Consider the following 22,206-nt stretch of genomic DNA (forward strand, 5'->3'; position numbering starts at 1 on the left):
ACAATACTCGCATAATTTGCGTCCGAACTTTTAGATATGTTGTAGACTTGTTGATGATACCCTAAGGTTACTGTCAATGAATTCGGTTTCTCTATCACTGAGAAAATACTTGTGAAAAAGTGGTGCACTTTTTTACCCTAAGGTTACTGTGTGAAAATTTTCAATGAATTCGGTTTCTCTATCACTGAGAAAATACTTGTCAAAAAGTGGTTCACTTTTTGGGGGACACCCGATATATACACGTTATATTGCACATGTGTGTGTGTGTGTGTGTGTGTGTGTGTGTGTGTGTGTGTGTGTGTGTGTGTGTGTGTGTGTGTGTGTGTGTGTGTGTGTGTGTGTGTGTGTGTGTCCCGAGTCGTTTTCTGGAAACATTTTAAAAACGCTTGCATGCTATCTGGGCAGGCAGTGGTCAAACAGCTATTAAGATACACACAGATTTGAAAGAAAAAAATCAAAATCTGAACACTCTTAGGTTGTCACAGTGGTCAGTTGTAGTCAGCATTGGCCGTAGACCTGGGGGAAACATAGACCTGGGGAGGGTGGGGGGTACATACACCTGGAGGAATACAGACCTGAAGGAACTTAGACCTGACTGGAGGAAATTTTCAGGGAACATAGACTTGGAAGAGCACAGGGCTGACCCACGACATCTTGTATGAAAGAACACAGTATGTGTTAGCATGGACCCAGTCATCGTATCCTGTTAAGGTGAGTAGTGGTGTTCCTCAGGGCAGTGTCTTGGGGCCCACACACTTTGTGTACTATATCTTCTTCTTCGTTCGTGGGCTGCAACTCCCACGTTCACTCGTATGTATACGAGTGGGCTTTTACGTGTATGACCGTTTTTACCCAGCCATGTAGGCAGCCATACTCCGTACTACCTATATTAGAATATGCAAGCACGGTTTGGTTCCCAAAATTAAAATGCCAGTCTGCTGCAGTCGAAGGTGTACAAAGAGAGCAACAAAATTAGTCCATGAAATAAAGGATTTCTGTTATGAAGAAAGGCTAAAATATCTTAAGCTTTCTTCCCTTGAAGCAAGAAGGGTACGAGGTGACTTGATACAAGCGTATAAAATCTATAATAATGTTGATGACATTGACAAAGCATGTTTCTTTATTAATCCACAAACTAACATTGTCACCCGTAACAGTACCGACAAAATTCAGAAGCAACATTATAGTAGCAACATTAGAAAATATGTTTTTAGTTACAGAGTAACTAGCAATTGGAATAGAGTAACCCCAGAAATCAAACGTCCACCTAACATGAATGCCTTTAAAACTGGTGAAGCTTATTGATGACCACGATGTCATAAAGAAAACAATGTTTGACTTTGATGGTCAAAAGTGAGCTGGGCTTGGGATCAAGATCCTGACCGAAAAAAAAACAAACAAAAAAAAACGAAAACCGACGGGGCGTATAAAGCCGCAAGGCTACGATGCTTGGCATCGCCCGCTTAACCTGACTGAACCTGAACCTGAACCTGAAATCAGGTTTGGAATAATTTGCCACAAGATGTTGTTTCCGCAGGGACAGTGAATACTTTCAAAAATTATCTTGACATTCATTTACAGAATTTTAGATACTGGCAAAACTCATCTGGATTTTTTCCCCCTACCTATATGAACTGAGAAGCATTGTGCTCTCAATGTTGGAAAAATGCTTATATGTGGGGACTCTTTTTTTTATTCCCGGGCCACTTCAAGCAGGCAAAAGGCCTTATCAGGCCTAAAACGCCTTAATATTGATATGATATGATATGATATGATATGATACAATATAATATACTAGTGAAACTGAAAAATTATGTCCGTGGGCGGCTGACCCCATTTACATCATAACTGAGGTAACTTCGGTTATATATTCATACATGTAATAAGCGTACACTATAAACTCTGTGGTTAGTGTTTTGGGCATGGTAGGGTTTCTTGCATGTTTACACCGGCTGTCAACACAAGGCGATTTTTTGCCCTTGAACAAAGTCTGCGGTCCAGAATCCAGACCGAAATATTATTTCATTCAGTCAAAATGGCGACACCCAGGGGAAGCTGCCTGTTCGTCGTAAGCGGAGCAGTGGAAGGTATAGTTTCATAGTCTTCCATCTTTATTGTTTAAATGAGCATGAATGAAAGGCTTTCTTCACAACACGCGAAAGAAACGAATGATATATGACCACTTAGTCGAGCTTTGCACAGAATTAGCATTCACAAAGAGCAAAGGGGCGTTCACGCAACAACTAGTTTCAGTTTCACGCAGTCACATGATAGGATTCTGTGTCAGTATTTAGAGAGCTAATAATCTTCTGTACACGATCAGCAAGCCCACCCCCACCACCGCTCCTCCCATATCCTCCTTCCATCTCTTATTCTGTATCTGTTAAGTACATCGCTGTCGCCAAGATTATGGCATTATCGCGACGATAGGCAGCCACCTTCATGGTTGAAGAATATGTTGCACTGGAGAGGGTGGGGGCAAACGGGTAAGATGGGGTTTGAGGAGTTGCAGGTTTTTGTGGCATGTGTTGCGTATACAATAGTTGTTTTTTTTATGTTGTTTGTTTGTTTGTTTTTTGTTTGTTTTTTTATGCCATCGTTATGGAGCCAAATTACCTGTTTGGGAATGATGTATCATTTGCGAAATCTGGTCACTCAGTGATGCATACCGGTTGGAGGGTTTTTTTGTATAGTTTTTTTAAAAAATTTTTTTTTTCGTTGTTATTTTTTGGCCAGTGCGACCATTTTCAATGCAAAGATGATTTCAGACAGATTTCCATAAGGTGCAAATTATGTCAAATAAAAAGGACTTTAAAACTTTTTAAACTTATGTCATTTCAGACTTAGCTACACAATTAGAACACACACACACACACACACTCACACACACACACACACACACACACACACACACACACACACACACACACATTTACACTCAAACACTTGCATTAGAGATATAATGGGTGTAATTGAGAGGACTTCATTGTGTTTTAGTTTCCTGTGTAATGTATCAAGCAGCTTTTTGCTTGAATATCTCGTGTCCAGGGTATCGGGACAGCATGAATTTATAACTCTGTTTGTTTGAAGAATCAAACTGATAATTTTTAGATGCCAATTGTCACTTTTATTTAATCAATTTGCTTTTTTTTTCTTTTTTTTTTTAATCTTAACATTGCTTATTATCAAATACTTTGGAAAACTTGAAGTACATCAGATGTATTGGTGTTTTTGTTTTTTTAATGTAGCTTGTTGTTTTAATGCAGTTACATTTGATTTCAGTGTTGTCCCCCAAAGTTAGGGGAGTTAGGATATGAAGATGGGTTGAGATAGTTTCTGAAGTGTGTTTACTAGAAGGAGAAGGTAGAAGGATAGCAGGTCCTACACATATGTACTCATCTGCCATGACCGTGTCAGTTTTGAATTAATGATGGAATGAACGTCTTCAGTTTTAAAAGCTACTATCTCTTAAAATAAGTGTTTAATTTCTTTACGACAAGCCTGAAGGCAAATCTCTGTACTCTGATTCAGACAACAAAGTGATTGATTGATTGATTGATTGAATTTATGTATTAGAGTTTGTCTCATGATCCTGTTTCTTTTTCCCCTCACCCACTGATACCCTTTTTTATATTCCAGGGGTATCGGCCCAGTCCTTCCTTCAGGCCCACACGTTAATCAGCCAAAGTTTCACAATTCAGCTGGCATCACCTAATGTAAGTTCTATAGATACTAAGATAGTCCTTTTTTTTCCAATATTGATTTAGATTGTCTGAAAGTTTATTTTAGTTGTATAGTTTCTGTTGAAGGTTCTGAAACCATCAGAAAAGTTACTGAATTTATGATATTTTTCTGTCAGCACCCCTGTAGGAAGGTTCACAAAAACATGTTTGAAATTTGTCTGTCTTTCTGTATGTATGTATGTATGTATGTATTTCTCTCTCTCTCCCTCTCTCTGTCTCTGTGCATGAGCGCATAGGTGTGTGTGTATTTAAATGTGCATGTATGTATGTGCATAGCAGTGTATATGTGTACATGTAAACGAGTTTGGATAAGTATGTGCACAAGTTCACATTTTGTAATAGGGTTTTTGATCATAACTTGTGTGACCTTGCAGGGAATCATTCATCTGATGTGGCTATGAAATTGTAACCACCCTCAATGACATGGGCCAGTGGCCTATTCATTAAACCATTCACTGTTCAGTGTTCAGTCTCTCTGTCTCTCACTCTCTGTCTCTCTCTCTTTCATTCTTATTTGATGATTGTCAGTTATAAAATTGCTATCTTTGAAGGTCTCTTTGGAATTATAGAGTAATGGTGGAAAGCATGAAGCAGCAAAACAACACTGACAAGAAACAGTCAGCACCTTAATCAATGCTGCCATCATTTTCATCTTCATTTCCATCTTTATCACCTCATATATATATACACATTGCTGTGCAGATTTTTTTTTGACAGGACTCACCCCAAGCACAGAAGTGGAGGGGTATCGAAACTGAGGTCACCATGAGAGCAGGGCATGAAAGGCCACAGACTTTGAGACTATTTTGTTTATATTGATGACGATGAAGGAGGAGGAGGATGACGATGATGATGACGATGTTGCTATGGAGGTCTATTTTGGTTTTGGACTGCGTGACAAGGCTGTACTCTACGCTTCCTGTCATAATGATATCCCGGCGTTAACCAGGCCCGAGAGATACAGACACTTGCAGTGTTGGTCAAGTAATTAGAGCAACACACCCAAAGACGCATCCTTGAAGTGGATGACACTCGACTGTGTGGTCCCAGTCTCCCCATTTAAGCCCACAGCACACTCAACTCTGGGTAGGAGCCGGCCACGGGCCGAAAAACCCACCTCCGCTGGGATTCGAACCCGCGTCCTCCCAGCCGTCAGTCCGCGACGCTAACCACTTCGCCACGGCGACTGGTAACTTTATAAACTTTTAGTTTTACAGTTACACCTTGTCTCATATCTCAGTCACCCCACTATCCTTGACTCTTGTCTTCAACCAGAAAGGGTAATGAAGACTGACCTGTAGTGGTTGACATGTGTGACCAGTGGTTGCTATGGTTGCAGGCTCGACAGGTAGAGTATGTGCAACAGGACGACAGCAACAGAAGGTGGTTCAACGAGTTCCGTTCCAAGGCAACATCCACACCGATAGGGCTGGAGACAGTGGATGGTTTGTCTCCTTCTCTGTCTCCTTCTCTCTGTCTGTCTTTCTTTTTCTCTGGTTGAACCGGTTAGGTGTTGGACTTCAGATCCAGTTTTGACCATTGATCTTGGCCAAAGGCCCCATTTTGGAATAGAGTTATTTCTTTGGGAAAGGCACCCCGCACTCCACTCAGGTGTGAATGGGTATCTGACTTTGGTTGTAGAAGTTTAAAAGGGCGGAAGGAGAAGTTTGGGCCCCGCCTTCCAATGCCCAGCCCTGGACACAGTGGATATGAATTTATTGACCGATTGGCCATAAACGGATATACAGGACCTTTGACCTTCAACCTTTTTTCTCTGCTCCCAACTTTCCCTTCTTCCTGACCTCCGTCCTTCTCTCCCTTCTTGTGTTCATACCTCTCTTTCCTCTTCCCTTTCTGTTCCCCCACATCCCGTCGAGTTTTATTTCAGTCTAAAAGTTATTACGGTGTTTGTCTTAGGATGAAGTGTGTGTGTGTATGTGTGTGTGAGCCTGAATATGTGTGCATGTATGTGTAAACAAGATCATCTTTTTTCCCCCTTTAATTTTTTTTTTTTTTAAATTAAAGCTAACCATTACATAATGTGTGATTTGTTGCTCACATTGTTCTTTGAGTGGAGTTTTCAGTTTCACAATTTATAAACGTGGCAAATATTTGTTAAAAAGAGTATATCTTTGCAATTGAAATGATAATCCCAGCTTCATATTTGGAACCATTTTGATGAGAATAGCAATGCAAGTGGTGGTTTTATCCGTATTTTCAAAAGAAAATTCCTAAGGAATTTTATAGATTGTGTTTTGTATGCTTTGAACATGTGTATGCATTTTGAGAATATGACATTATATTCACTATGTGAGAGGTGTTAATACAGATCAGTTGTTAGTCGTTTCTCACGTTTCTTTTGTTCTGTTGTTTGGAATCTTCCATACCCCAAAAGGGGTGAAAGAAAATTAGATCGTGAAGATCTTGAAAAATCTCTCATTCCCCCTTTCTGTCTCCCCATGTCCACTCTCCACATCTCCCTTTCTCTTCCTTAACATTCAAATCTGATTTTAAAAAAACAAAACAAAAAAACATTTACTTATCTACTTTTGAAGGATGAGTGTAAACTTTATTTTCTACTTTTAGATGTGAACTTTTTTCTTTTCCCCTTCATTGATGAGGGCAGCAACAACAACAAAAACAAAAAAACAAAAAAGAAAAGAAAATGAAAAGTCCATAAAGGTTTATGTTTAATGCACATTAATTAAGAACTTTGGCTTATCTTTTCCACCTTCTCTTTCTCATTTCCTGTTTAACACATCCCAAAGAATTTTATGCTGTTCTGTATTTTGTGATCTTTGAAAAAAGATATTTTTTAGATCGGATATGAAATCGTTAAAGAAAATAAAATAAAGAGAAAGAAACTTGAAGTGTTTCATGAGCGATTTTAGTGTTTGTCTTTGGCTAAATTGTGTTTTGTGTGTGTGTGCGCACATGTGTGTTTGTGTGTGTGTGAGAGTGTGTGTGTGTGGGATCATCAGTTAATAATGTTACTGTAGCTAATCATTACCTGCTTTTCATTTAAATCCTCACATTCGTCTTTTTTGTAATGCCAAAACTAAAATGGGCTTGCAGTGAACCGATACTCGGCCCTTCTGATCCCATCATGCCCTGGGGCTGTTCACGATCTGGCCAACAACACCGACCTAGGACAGATCATTTCACATTTTGTTGCGGAGAAAAGTAAGTGCTGGTGAGAGCTTGGATCTCACTGCGTCTTTTTGAGACTATTACATTGTCCTCTCTGGTGATTGTAGCATGAGGTTATGTGATTTTTTTGTTTGCTGTGTATTCTTTTTGTCATGTTGATATATAAAATGTGTTGTATGTGGGTCTAAACTTTTGGAAGATTTGAAAAAATTACTGCAAGTTGCAATGATAGGAAAGTGGTCAGCGTGTGTGAGATGATTTTCTGATAGGGTGTGTGTGTGTGTATGTTCATTTATTCTTTTATGTAATGTCTATCCACAGTTGTGATTTTAGATTCTTCTTCTTCTTCTGCGTTCACTCGTATGCACACGAGTGGGCTTTTACGTGTATGACCGTTTTTACCCCGCCATGTAGGCAGCCATACTCCGTTTTCGGGGGTGTGCATACTGGGTATGTTCTTGTTTCCATAACCCACCGAATGCTGACATGGATTACAGGATCTTTAACGTGCGTATTTGATCTTCTGCTTGCATATACACACGAAGGGGGTTCAGGCACTAGCAGGTCTGCACATATGTTGACCTGGGAGATCGTAAAAATCTCCACCCTTTACCCACCAGGTGCCGTCACCATGATTCGAACCCGGGACCCTCAGATTGACAGTCCAACGCTTTAACCATTCGGCTATTGCGCCCGTCATGATTTTAGATGAAAATCCATCATCTTCCCCACCCCACCTATGCCTTTGATCATCACTACTTTACCTGTTCTTCTCTCCTCCGTTAGTATGAAAATGAATATTAACCAAACAAAACTAACTAGTCAACCAATAGTATTACAATAAAGTGCCAATGGTGCTCCTAAGTAAACTCTATTTGTGTGTGTGTGTGTGTCTGTGTGCTTGAGGATGTGCGTGTGTGTGTAAGGGTGTATTTGTGGGTGTGTGTGTGTTTGTATGTGTGAACATATGCATGCATAGTAACTGATTATCAACGTTTCTCTGTGTCTCTTATTGGTTGCATGCTTTCATCATGATGTAGTGTGTGTGAGGATGTGTGCATGTGTGTGTGTGTGAGGGTGTGTGTGTGTGTGTACATCATTCATGGTTAGACATGTCTTTTCCAACATAGATGCTGTAAAAAACAAGACTGTGTTCTGTCACCCAGAACCAATCTGTGCCATTGGCATGGGGGCAGCTGCCTTGTGTTCGGCTCGCAAGGATGATGGGAAGTCCTGGTATTTGGAAGACTATTCTATGACTGCTGTAAGACCATTCGAGCAACTGCATTGTTTTATATCATCTTGTTACTGTCATAAGAGTTTTTAATTGATGTCATTGTTTCCTTTAGTTGCTGAATTTTCACTGTTTCCTCTAATTATATTTTCGCTTCTGCTTTTCTTGTAATTAAAAAAAAGAAACAAACTGTGAAGTAATAATATCTTTGGAAAACTAGTCATGCTTATCACCAATCTTTGCAATGGATTTTTATTAATTGATATATATAAAATACATTGTGTGAAACCAAATCCAAACTCTGCAATTACAAAACACACACACACACACACACACACACATACATACATATATATATATATACAATACGTCTTTTTAAGTGTGCAAAAAGCCCAGAAAATGTGAAGGCTTTTATTACATTTTCACCTAGTTATAAGATGAACTAAAAGGGATATACATGAATAAGTTGCCTTCATGTTTTGCCTTTAAAAATGGAGATCACTAGCGCATGTAAAATACAGAATACTTTATTATCTCAGTAAGAGAAATTCATGTGTGGTTTGTTTTACGTAAACAATACACGAAAATAACAGTCACTCCATGTAAACACATAAAAGACATAAAATGCTGAAATGCTAAGTTGACAAGGATCTTTCGCACAATGATCACAGTGATTGTTTCTTTGTCTTTCGGTCAGATGTCGTGGTGATACCAGTTAGTGAAATATGCTGTATATGTACTAGTTCAGAATTTGCTGGAGTATGAATTCAGCAGGGAAGAGTGGCAGGGCAGCACCTGTGTGTCTTCTTTCCACATGGTTTTGATTGTTAGCACTCTGGGCCTTCTACGCTAAAAACCTGTTATAGTTATTTTTTATTATGATTTGATGTTTTACCATGAAAACGTTGTTTTTCGCAGCCGTCAGTATTTGAGCTGGCCCACTTGCCAGAGTTCCCCTCTTTACCCATCATCCCTGAAGACTTCATCAAGGATCATGGGGGGAAATACACCAGTAAGTTCACAGCCTGGGTCAACAGTGGATTGCACATCTCTTGAATGTGTCTGTCTGACTCTCTGCCTGGTTCTCTTTCCCATCTCTTATCTCCATTTTGAAAAAAAAAATGCCTCTGTTTCTCTGTCTTTCTGTCCCTCCTGCATTTCTCCATCCTCTCTTCCCCCCCCCCCCCCCCCCCCCCCCTCTGTCTGTCTGTCTGTCTCTCCATTTCTCCCTCTCTTTGTTTCTCTATATAAAATAATGTTATACTTTCTCTTTGTTATTCACTTTCAATTTGTTTTCAAATTTTGTCACTTGTTTCAAATCCAATGAACTTTTTTCAATGCTTTTTCAATATGCTTTTAAAAAAAGGATTGCCATGAATATTTTTTTAGGGATAGACTAAAACTTCTGTTTTTAGAGCACACACGCACACGCACTCACACACACACATGCCCACAGACACACACACACACACACACACGTACACGTACACACACACATATACATACATCATGAATGGCTGTGGATGTTGCAGGCAGTGAGAACAACGCAGTGCACGTGGTGATTGATCGACACCTGGTCACGGGGCAGAACGAGGCTTCCACGCTGACGGCCGTTCAGAACCTCATTCTAATGTGCACGCAAAAGTAGGTGTCACTCTGGTGCCAGACAGGGGCTCCACCAATCTCAGGCCTGTGCCTCCTCCCCACAGGCAGATACCTGCATTTAGATCTGTGTTCATACATACCCTGAAGTGTGCTCTTGTGCATGAGTTTGTGTCATGCATGTACAGTCAGGTACTTGAACATGCATGCACTCACACTATACAAGGGAACATGAAGGTGCAGACATGCGTGTGCAGTCTGCAGCGTTCAGCTTTACCCATGAGAATGATTTTTAGGTGAATTTTCAGCAGCTGACCACGTAGAACCACTACCACCTCGACTGTCCATGGGCATGCGCACACGCGCGCACGCACACACACACACACACACACACACACACACACACACACAGTCATGCACGGTTACATGTGTGCTGCACGCAGCATGCACACATGCATGCACATACATATACCCACAACCACCCAACACTACACACACACACACACACACACACACATGCACACACACTCTCACACACGCATGCACACTCTCTCCCTCTCTCTTTCTGTGTTGCCATTACATTCCTTCTCGTTAACGCTTCTGGTTACTTCAGTTCTTAACAGGTGCTTGCTTTTCCAGCCAAATTTGCATTGAAACATTTACCTCTGCTGATATCATGGCATGATCAGGTTATAATTTAATGCAGCATTGGACAAGAGAAAAAACAACAACACAACAACGACAACAACAAAAAAACATTCCCTGTGTCAAGGTTTGTCTCTCTTCTATCTGAAGAACTTCTCCCAGCAAGCTACTGAATGATGAGAGGGTAGGACTGGAATATGATTATCTATCCTGTATAAAAACACAAAACAAATCTCACAAAGATGCTAGTCTCTTGTTTTTGTCTGTATGTTTGGTTTTATGAATGATAAGTTCAGTTGCCAGAATAAAGATAGAAAATGAAAGGAAGTTCACGAAAATCTTTTAAGTATATCGGATGATGAAACAGGGTTTTCATTGAAGAATGTGTATGAAATAGAAATCATGTGTCTGTTATTACCTTCTCCCTTCATCTTCTCCTTCCCCAATCACCCTCCGCTTCCCAAACTCTAGATGAGAAGGTATATCTCCCAAGCAAGACTCAGATAGCTTCTTCAACTTTGTGTGTGTGTTGTCATTGTTTTGTTAACTGTGTGTGTGTGTTGTTGTTGTTGTTGTTGTTGTTTTGTCAACTTTGTGTGTGTTGTTGTTGTTTTGTCAACTTTGTGTTGTTTTGTCAACTTTGTGTGTGTTGTTGTTTTGTCAACTTTGTGTGTCAGCTTTGTGTGTTGTTTTGTCAACTTTGTGTGTTGTCAACTTTGTGTGTCTTGTCGTTGTTTTGTCAACTTTGTGTGTGTTGTTGTTGTTTTGTCAACTTTGTTTTGTCAACTTTGTGTATGTTGTTGTTTTGTCAACTTTGTGTGATGTTTTGTCAACTTTGTGTGTCAACTTTGTGTGTTGTTTTGTCAACTTTGTGTGTGTTGTCGTTGTTTTGTCAACTTTGTGTGTCAACTTTGTGTGTTGTCGTTTCGTCAACTTTGTTGTGCGTCGTTGTTTTGTCAACTTTGTGTGTGTTGTTGTTTTGTCAACTTTGTGTGTGTTGTTGTAGTTTTGTCAGCTTTGTGTGTGTTGCTTTGTAGTGCTTTTTCCCTCCTTCATCTGATCTAACAGGCAGTGTTGTTTTCCATCTTCTTTATTAAGCATACAGACCTTGGCTCCTGAGTATGTGAGTTAGCTCACTTCCCTTCACTTCTGGTCACTTCTTCAGGGTTTATGTATATGTGTTTTCTTTCAGTTTCTGCCTTTCTCAGTTTTCGTTTTTCGTTCTTCATTTGTTGTTGTTGTTTTTCTTGGCACCAATACAAAGTGAAAAACATTGAACAGATTGTTAGGAACCTCACTCTTGCTCCATCTTCTTCTTCTTCTTCTTCTGCATTCGTGGGCTGCAACTCCCACGTTCACTCGCATATACGCGAGTGGGCTTTTACGTGTATGACCGTTTTTACCCCGCCATGTAGGCAGCCATACTCCGCTTTCGGGGGGTGTGCATGTTGGATATGTTCTTGTTTCCATAACCCACCGAACACCGACATGGATTACGGGATCTTTAATGTGCGTATTTGATCTTCTGCTTGCGTGTACACACGAAGGGGGTTCAGGCACTAGCAGGTCTGCACATATGTTGACCTGGGAGATCGTAAAAATCTCCACCCTTTACCCACCAGGCGCCGTCACCGTGATTCGAACCCGGGACCCTCAGATTGAAAGTCCAACGCTTTAACCATTCGGCTATTGCACCCGTCATCTTGCCCCATCATTTCTGGGAGCAGTGAGTGTGCTCTGTTGTTTGATACACTTTTTTTTTCTTCTTTTTTTTTCTGTTTAAGCAAGCGTGAATTACGTTTGAAGTCTTAAGCAGTTAGTTTTCTTTTCGTGAGGGTTTTGCATGTGCAAGGAAAGCTTCAGTTAGTGGCAGATTTTTTTTTGTTTGTTTGGGGGTTTTTTTGGGGGTTTTTTTTTTTGGTGTATTCATGCATTGTCTTTATACTACTAGTACTTTCACTACCACTGCTGATGAATCTTGGAAAGGGGAAGGTGCAAAAAAAGCTTGTCAATGTTTAAGTGCTGGTGATTTTCACTGATTTAAAGAATTATTAAATACAAGAAAATCCTGTCAGAATCTGTCATCCTTCAACAATGATGAACAAGAGAAAGTTTTTTTTAAAGATTTTCCTATAATGTTACTTTTTCAGTAACATACAACTGCTATTAGTTGTTGAATTTCTTTATGAAATGTTTACTTTTTTTTTTTTTTTTTTTTTTTTTTTTTTTAAGAAGGAAAGAAAACTCTCGTTTTAGGTATTTAGGAGTGCAGTGCCCACATTATAAGTTTCCTCTTTTGCTGTTCGACATAGAGCATGTTTTTGATTTATTTATTCATTTATTTACTTGTTTGTCCTTGAATGTTTGTTTTGGTATCAAACAGCTTGACGTCTTGCTATCTTAAATGTTAGTTCATGATGCTGCATGCAGAACTATTTCTGACATGCTTAGTTTGGCTTGAAAATCAAACCGTTCAAATTAGCAAGCGTTCTGCTCCTAGGAAAATTGAATCACTTAAAATCTGAAATGCCTTGCAGTCTGTTGTGTTGTTGTGCTTACTGTGCTAATACAATGAGACAGCGATTTTAATAAATAATAATAGTAATAATAATGATAATATCGGTATTTATATAGCGCTGAATCTTGCGCAGAGACAAATCAAAGTGCTTTCGCACCAGTCATTCACACACTTGCATAACTCTAAAACTGGAGAAACTGAAGACAAGGAAGAGGCAGGGAAAGGAGGCTATTTTGGGAAGAGATGGGTTTTAAGGCCAGACTTGAAAGAGCTGAGCGTGGAGACTTGACAAAGTGAAAGAGAAAGTTCATTCCAATTGCAAGGTCCAGAGACAGAGAAAGAACGGCGGCCAACAGTCGAGCATTTGAATCTTGGTATGCGTAAAAAAAGTGGATCCGAAGTTAAATCTGGGTATGCATAAACAGAATGGATCCAAAGCCTGTCGTAGAGAGTGAGATGGAGTGTAGAGGTGAAGGCAGCCACAGAGATAGGAAGGGGCAGATTTGTGAATACATTTATAACATAGATTGCTGATCTTGTACTTTACTCTGTGTGAGACGGGGAGCAAGTGGAGATTTTGCAAAAGATGAGTGATGTACTCAGATCTTTTCTTTCTGAGGATGAGTCGGGCAGCAGAGTTTTGTATGCGCCGAAGGGACTGAATGGATGAAGCAGGCAAACCAGACAATAGAGAGTAACAGTAGTCAAGGCGAGAGAGAAAGAGAGAAACAACAAATCTAGATGTTGTGTTGGTGGACAGATATTTCTGAATGAAACTGATGCGCCGCAATTGACAGTAGCTGGATTGACATGTCTGACTGATAAATTTTTGCATGGACAGTGTGTTGTCAAAGACAACGCCGAGGTTCCTGACTAACTGGAAAGAGGGATGGATGTACTGCCAAGTTTGATTATGTCAGTTGTGATGGAGAGAGTTTTTGTTTAGTTCCTGTGATCATTGCTTCGGTTTTGTCTGCATTCAATTGTAACTTATTCAGAGTCATCCAGTTTTGAATGTCCAGGAAGCAGTTGGATGTTTCTTGCAAGAGCGACAACAGTTTTTCAGAGGTATCACTCTTCTGGAGTTGAGTGTCATCAGCATAAGAATGATTATGGCGGTTGATAATTTCAGCGAGAGGAGCAGTGTACAGTGTAAAGAATTCTGGGCCTAAAACAGATCCCTGTGGGACTCCATGTTCGATTTCAACATGCACTTTTTTACATACACTTAAGATAGATTTGTTTGAATTAACCCTGCAGTCTGTGACACAATACTTGCGCTTGCTTGCTCTTTTTCACACACACACACACATGCAACCATGCAAGCATACACAAATAACTGACGCATGCATGTGCACATGCACTGTTCATCTACTAACATATGAGTGAGTGAGTGAGTGAGTGTGTGTGTGTGTGTGTGTGTGTGTGTGTGTGTGTGTGTGTGTTCTCTTGTTTGTATCAAATGATATATTAAATCTTTACATGTCTAATGGTTAAACAGGGTACTGTTAACAATCTAACACTATGTTTCTTTCACTGTTAAGATAGATGGAATGCTGAGGGTTGATGGGCATCTTTTTGAATGCATCTATGTTTTCTGTGTGCATGTGAATCTTTCCTCATGGCGTGATTTTAGACCACAAAAAAAGCTAGACAGAAAGAATAAGGCAGGTTTTAGCTTTAAAAGAGAACCCAGTAAAAATAAATGTAAAATATAATGTTGACTGAACATTGAGTACACATTATGCAGGTGTTTGTTTGTTGTTGTTATTGTTGTCGTTTTTACAGATGAGGACTTAAAGACTTGGAGTTAGCAGAAAAGTTAATAGCAAAACATTATCACACATGAGTTGAAAGGGTTTTTTTTCCTCAAGAAGATCTCCTCTAATGAAAGTAGAATTAGAGTTTAATGTTTTCAGATGAATGTGAATGTTTGTGTTCACATGTGTTCGTGCATGTGTGTGTGTGCATGCACGTACTTGCATGTGGGTGTGCATGCATGCTTTAGTATGTGTGTGAGCATGTATGTATCCCTTTCCTTGTAACACACTTTTAATATTGTGTAACCTGTCTATCCTTTTTTGGTATCTCTACATTTTAGTAAGCTGTGTGTTTATATGATTTTCCTTTTTATTTTCTGTTTCATTGATGATTTTATTTTCATGATTTTAAATTTCTATATTTTATTTCATTTTGCAAATATTTGTTTCCTATTTTTACATTCTGTTTATATGTATATTGTATCTGTTTCATCACTGATTTTGTTATGATGTTGTTGTTTTTTATTCTTTTTTATTTTATGTTTCATTTTATTTTGCAAACATGCGTATTTGTTTTCTGTTTTTTGTATTCTGTTTATTTGCTGGATGAGACTTTGTGTTTCCTTCCAGTTGTGCATGGCTTGGTTTTCTGGTGTGTGGTTTTCAGGCAACAGCAGCAGCAGCGAGCGTCTTCGTCTAACAAGTATTTCCAGCACTAACAAAAAGCCCACCTCTTGCTTCCTCTTGTCCTGTCACTGCCAGTGTAGTGTTGTGTGCAGTCACACTGGCAGTGTTTTGTCAGAGGTTCTTCCTCCTCCTCCTCCTCCTCCTCTTCCTCCTCCTCCTCCTCTTCGTGTGGCTAGTCAAGCAGCCCAGCTCGCCTGTGTTCAGAATCCAGAGAGACAGAGAGAGGGAGAAAAAAAAAACAATGAGTGATCTGTTGGTTTTGGTGTTTGTATTTGAAAAGGAAAGGGTGTGTTGGTGTATGTGTGTGCATGCGTGCCTGCATGTTTATATTTATATTGCAGTATTTTGTGCTTGTGTGTGTGTGTGTGTGTGTGTGTGTGTGTGAATTCAGGATAATATGAAGGTCATTAATGTGTAGATGAGATTTAAATATGTCTAGTATTACATACATGTAAGAGAAAGCAAGGTTTGGAAGAGGGACTGTGATTGAAGCAGTCATTAATGTCGTGCTCTCTATTATTTGTTCACAATACATGTACTACTCAAAATTTTCTTTGCTTTTTTAATTTTTTGGGGGGGGCGGGAGGGGTCTGGGGGTGGGGGGGGGGGGGGTGGGAGGGGATTCACAACTCTCTGCTCTCATTTGTACAAATTCCTATTCCTATTAACAACATTTCTCGTTTCCCTTTCTTTCACAAGAAGAATGGATGCATCCACTGTACTGCAGTTGACCAGTGCCAGAATTCTCTGCTGTTCTTTCCATTTCAGTGTCCCTGTTTGCCTGTTGTATCGCGCTGTAGATAGTCACTCCTGCCTTGCTTGGCAGACAGCTTCACTCAGTCTTCACTCTTAGCATGGATGCATGTATGGCAGCAGAGGATTAGAACTGGTAGTGGAATGGCAGTGGGAAGTTTGCACAGATAACGAGAGGGAAGAAAGATAAACGATGGTGGTGGTAGTCATGTAGCCAAGTCTGAACTCTTACCACGGTAACATTTGGAAAACAGTGACTTTTCACCAGCTTGAGAAAACCACATTGTTTTGTTTCATTTTTGGGGAGGGAAGGGGGTGGGTGTGTTTTCGAGTGATTTCTGCAAGCATCTACCCGTAACCAAAGACAAATTAAGTATCAGCTATTGTACCCAAGCAGTGAGCTGTCAGGAAAAAGGTGTTTGAACAAGGAAGGGCCCTGGGTCTTACACACACCTTCAGCCACCCAGAGACTCAGGAAAAGGAGTTGGGTGGGTGTGAGGGTTCTTGGTGTTCTGCTAACACAGTCCATCCCGAAACTATTAGGAAAACCTTAAAACATTGAAACTGGTTTTTTTTTCTCTCTCAATACTGATGAACTCTTACTATCAAATACTTGTTCTTGCGTTCAACTGCATATGTGTGTGTTTGTTTAGAATGCTGGATCATCTTTCATCTTTTCCCATTATGACTGCAAATATTCAGATCTGCCATCTGGACTGCCACAGGCATCTTAAGGTGGATGCATGATTCCTGAAATCCCCATCTCCCACCACCTGCCATTTTGTTTTGTAAAGCAGCAGAGTGAGTCAGATGCTCCTAGTCTGCATTGATTTACTTGTGGTAGGTAATGAGTGATGAAGAGCAATTTTTAATGCAAGACGAAAAAGATGAACTCTTCTTCTTTCTTTCTGTTACATGACCAACATCGACTTGCTGATTACTGTCGTGCTTGATGCATGGTGGATATTTTCATGTCTCCATAATCCACCGAACATTGACATGTATTACAGGACCTTTAGCATGCGTATTTGATCTTCTGCGTGCGTATACAAAGAATGGGGTTCAGGCACTAGCAGGTCTGGACATATGTTGAGCTGAGAGATTGGAAAAATCTCCACCGTTTACCCACCAGGCGCTGTCACTGTGATTTGAACCTGGGACCCACAGATTGAAAGTCCAACACTTTACTAACTCAGCTATTGTCCCCGTCATTATTTTGTTTGGTTTTATTCAAAATGTGGTTTGACCTCAAATCCAGTTGTTAAAATCTTTACGAATCAGTATTTTGTTCAATGGTTTTACTCTGTTCTTTCCTTTCTTTTTCTTGGACTTTTTAGCGTAGGATGTGCGTGTTTGAGCGTGGGAGTAACACAATGGAGAAAGTTGCCATAACCAGAGACCTGTACTTACTATGTGTGTGCTGTACATAACACTGAATCACGGATAACTCATTCACATACTTGCCCATCAACTCAACTCAGGGTAACCCAAGACACAGCCATCCCATCAGAGAGAAAGAGATGGGGAAATACACTTGATGACAGCTGATAGGAATGTGTTTCCTAGACAGCTGATAGGAATGTGTTTCCTAGACAGCTGATAGGAATGTGTTTCCTAGAGCCAAATCAAACCATGTCGCTTATTGCCCAGCCAAACATAAAAGGGGCCATTTCAGGGTTGTCACCAGCACCAAACACACTGCAGAGAGGCTGCACTGGACAGTAGCAGTACCGTTTGAGATGAATAAATTGGAAAAAAAAAAAAAGAAAGTCTTCTAATGAAAGTTAGGGAAACAGAATATTTATAGAAGAAAGTTTAAGTGAGGAGGTGTGGAGAGTTTCATTCGAGAAAAGGGGTTGTGATATTCTTTGTTTATCCGTACATCTTTGTTGTTGTTTACTAGTTTAATGTTGGCACAGTATTCTTAAAATCATTATATAATGGAATTAAATTATGTGAGTTTGTTATAAAAGTCTTTATATCTCCCTGCATGCATGTAAGAATCAGTACTCTTATCAAATGATTTATGATGGGTTTTGTTTCAAAGTTTTATATCTGCCTGTTCTTGCTTGAAAAGTTCAGTTCAGTTCAGTTCAGTTGCTCACAGTTGTCACAGTGTTCAGACAAATATATACACGCTGCACCACATCTGCTAAGCAGATGCCTGACCAGCAGCGTAACCCAATGTGCTTTGTTAGGGCTGGAGGGAAAATTAAATAAATGAATAAATAAATGAAAGAGTAAGTAAATAGATAAGCAAACAAATAAAATAAATGAATGAGATAAAGATTTTAAAAAAAAAGAGAATGAAATGTTCATGATTGAAGGTTTTACACACTCTTTGGTAAGCTTTGTTTTTTCATGTTCTTTCAGATGTAATCTTTGTTGTTGTTAATTGCACATGAGCTGTGTTGGACTTGGGAGTATTGATAATGATCATGATTCATGTTTAAATATCAGCTGTGACTAGAACTTGTATTTCTTGTAAGAACTTAAGTTTTGTAACAAGGCTGCATGAGAAGTCAACATTTCCTCTGAATCAAACGTTTTTTTCTTTGTGGGCATTATTTGTGTCAGTGATGTTATATGTTCATGCTGTTATTGTGTTGCTAAATCTTCACTATAGTACCAACATGTGCATGTGTGTGTATCAATTTATGTTTGTCTCCAGCCGGTTTGTAATTTGAAAATGGGACTGGTCAATAAACTAGTGACCTGTGAAAGTATGAGCAAGATTTGAGTGGTTGTGTTAATGCGGAACTTTGTCTATAAGACTGTCTCTGTCTGTCTGTCTCTGTCTCTGTCTCAGTGTGTCTGTGTTTGTCCAGACTCTGTCTCTCTCTCACTCTTACTTACCCAGAAGTTTTTCATAATTTTTTTTTCTATTTTTATACAAAGCTTTCAATTTCAGAAAAATTGCTATTTCTTGAAAACGTTTTTTTTTTCTTTTTCTTTTTTTTTCTACACATTGAACTGTAATACTGTTTTATTTGTATTTTTGCTTGCCTGTGTATTTTGATGCTCACATTTATCATGATGTGATGTTTAGAAGAAAAAAAGAAAAGGCCTATACATAAATAAACCATCTTGAATCATGCATGCATGCACACACACATGCATGCATGTGTGCATGCGTGCACACACACCCATGCACACACTTCTCTGTAAAAGGTTTTGAAGATCTGTGAATATTTATTCCCACATCTTTGGCATTTTTAGACGTTCTCATGGAGTCTCCCAAAGGCTTTGTTGATCATGTTGTTGACCTCAGAATCTATGTTCACTGCGCGAGAGAGTGTGCTGCCTAGGTAGGTGAAGTTGTCCACTGCCTGAAGGTTCTGCCCTTCACTGTGATGGTTGGCTCCTGGTATGACTTTCCTGGGGCAGGGTGGTATATAACTTTGATCTTTTTGGTGCTGATGGTGTGACCAAAGTTGTCGCCGGCTTGTGAGAAGCAATTCATTTCACACTGCATCTTATCCTCTGTGCTGGTGTCGAGTGTGCAGTCATCAGCAAACAAGAAGTCACTGATGACAGTCTGTTTCACCTTTGTATAGCTTGCAGGCGCCTGTGGTTGAACATTCCCCCATCAGTCCTGTACCTGAGGTGGATTCCTTCTTAGCAGTCATGGAAGGCATCTGTTAGCATGGCAGAGAATACCATACTGAACAGAGTTGGGGTGAGAACATAGCCTTGTTTGATGCCGTTTGTCACTGGGAAGGCCTCTGACTTGTCTCCGTCATCCAGAACATTCACCATCATGACGATGTGAAACTGCAGTACGATTGTGATGAACTTGCTGGAGCAGATAACTTCTCCATGATCTTCCATAAGCCTTCTCAACTGACGATCGAAAGCCGTGGTCAGATCAACAAAGGTAATTAAGAAGTCACTGTGTTGCTCCTGGCATTTTGTCTTGAGTTGGCACACAGCAAAAATCATGTCCGCAGTCCCACATTCAGCACAGAAGCCACACTGGCTTTCTAGGAGGAGACCTTGCTCAAGATGTTGGAGAAGGCGGTTGAGCAAGACACGGGCCAGAATCTTCCCAACAAAGAAGAGGGAGATGCCTCGGTGGTTATCGCAAGACTGGCGGTTGCCTTTTTTCTTGTACATGTGGACTGTGCTAGCATCTTTCAGCTGTTGCGGAACTGTGTTTTGTGGGCTTGTATTAGTGTTTTTTGTAGATCTTTTTAACAGTTATGTGTTGACGTGGTTAAGCATCTGTTTAGTTTGACAGTTCTGATATGGCCCTTTGCAGTCGGCTGGACTGTAAGCAGTAAGAACAAGCTGTTGCGGGATCTGTCTCTTGAAGAGTTCAGTCAGCTTTTGCATCATGGCAGGGCCTCAGCAGGGATTGCATCAGATCCTGGCACTTTGCCACAGGAGAGTTGTTTCACTTCCTTCCTGACATCATCTGTGAAGAAGAGGAAGAATGAGGTCGTTGGGATCGAACAGTACAGAGATCAAGAAAAGCATGAAAAGAGCAGAAGAGAAATGGATCGAGGAGCAGTGCCAAGACATTGAAGACAGCCTGAAAGCCAACAACAAAAAAAGCGTTAAAGCTTGTGCACCAAACAAGGTCATTCCAAAATTATCAAGACAAAGCAGGAAACGGCCTGACATTGGAGCAGGACGTCGATTTAGCGTGGGATACAAATAATAATCATAAAGATAACAATGGATCATAAATTTTATTAATGATTATGTAAAACTTTGTTGTAACACGTGTAACATTGAATCCAAGTTACCTAAACTAACTTTCCCGACGCAGATGTTTGAATTACTGGATTTATAATAATGACAGTAATAAATCTGTCATGCGATCCTTAGACAATGCAATGCATTCAAACAAAGCCTGTGCAAAATTATGTATTTTATCAGTGATTACCTAAAACCTTACGACATGTAACATGGAACCCAAAATACCTAAACTAACTTCCCCACCCTGGATCATTTTATTTTTCAGAAGCACTGCAGGCACTCCATTCTCACATCAATTCTCCCCAGTGTTTAACTGTTTAAAGTACGACTGTTCATCTTATTATGAAATGGAAATTGTATTATTTATATCACTTGACAAAAGTTTTCCTCTTTATCTGAAGAATTGTGATCAAAACACCGGATTCTTTGTATCTTTCTATTCGGTCAATCAACAGAAAACTGATTAGCGTTATCCTCACAGTGAACAAGTATGTAGGATTGCAGAAAAACAAAATGTAATAAAAGTAAGACTATGAGAAAAAAACAAACCAAACAACAACAATAACAGCAACAAACAACTAAAAATAAGGAATTTTATTATCTGCGTAAAGCAGAACCAAAGAACATGTGTTCCGTGTCCGAATGTGACACTTGACTTCATCTCAAGCACTACTAAACGTGAAATGCTTCAAACTTAATTAATTTTAAGAAATTCATTCACAATCGATGTATAGTTTGGTTTTTCAGAACTTGTGTGATATAAAATGTGGCTGTTCTAATCAAATTTTGCAAAACAAGTCTTGTGAACTGATAAACTACATCATTTCGTGATAAAACCTCACCAGACAGCAAAAGCCAAAATCAAGGCAATTTAAGGGGGTGATTTTCTACTTTGAACTTTGTTGTTTGGAACTTTTGATGCAACAAGTCTTCAACTGAAAACAGTCTTACTGAACTACATGCGTTGACTGGGTTCGAAATCTTACACCAGTATCCGAATATTACAGCATCTCGCCATGTGTCAAAAACAGTGATTGTGTGTAAGCTTAACTGGATGAGAGATAAATGTACAAACAAACCATAACAACGAAGAAATTAACATACACATTTGTTTTTTTGTTTTTTGTTGTTGTTTGTTTTTGTTTGTTTGTTGTTGTTGTTGTTATTTGTTGTTGTTGGTTTTTGTTGGGTTTTTTGTTGTTGTTGTTTTGTTTTTGTTTTTTTAATATAGCAACCATGGGGTGCGAATGAACATATCGGAGATTTCCGTGTAACATATGTCAGTACATTTCACACGCTGTCGGAAACACATTCTCTGAATCTGTTCAAACACACACGATTGAAGGGCGTTTGTCAAACCGATTTACGCTTTCCCGCGATGAATCCGCATGATTTATGTGGAAACAGTTC

General features: G+C 39.6%; 1 protein-coding gene across 1 annotated transcript; it reads left to right on the top strand.

Annotated features, from left to right (window-relative positions):
• The first annotated feature begins 2,022 nt into the window (after positions 1–2,022).
• LOC143301200 (glutamine amidotransferase-like class 1 domain-containing protein 1) lies at positions 2,023–18,818 on the top strand. Its single transcript, XM_076615318.1, has 8 exons — positions 2,023–2,087; positions 3,640–3,716; positions 5,083–5,188; positions 6,819–6,926; positions 8,060–8,157; positions 9,046–9,139; positions 9,660–9,771; positions 15,320–18,818. Exons 1-8 carry the CDS (start codon positions 2,036–2,038, stop codon positions 15,369–15,371), a joined length of 699 nt encoding a protein of 232 aa, XP_076471433.1. The 5' UTR covers positions 2,023–2,035; the 3' UTR covers positions 15,372–18,818.
• The last annotated feature ends 3,388 nt before the right edge of the window (positions 18,819–22,206 follow it).

This window comes from Babylonia areolata, chromosome 27, assembly GCF_041734735.1.
Source record: "Babylonia areolata isolate BAREFJ2019XMU chromosome 27, ASM4173473v1, whole genome shotgun sequence".
Taxonomy (NCBI): Eukaryota; Metazoa; Mollusca; class Gastropoda; order Neogastropoda; family Buccinidae; genus Babylonia; species Babylonia areolata.

Coding starts and splice junctions, on each gene's coding strand:
- LOC143301200 (XM_076615318.1), top strand. CDS start 2,036: ATGGCGACACCCAGGGGAAGCTGCCTGTTCGTCGTAAGCGGAGCAGTG. Junction 6,927..8,059: donor ACATTTTGTTGCGGAGAAAA/GTAAGTGCTGGT, acceptor TCTGTCACCCAG/AACCAATCTGTGCCATTGGC. Junction 8,158..9,045: donor AAGACTATTCTATGACTGCT/GTAAGACCATTC, acceptor TGTTTTTCGCAG/CCGTCAGTATTTGAGCTGGC.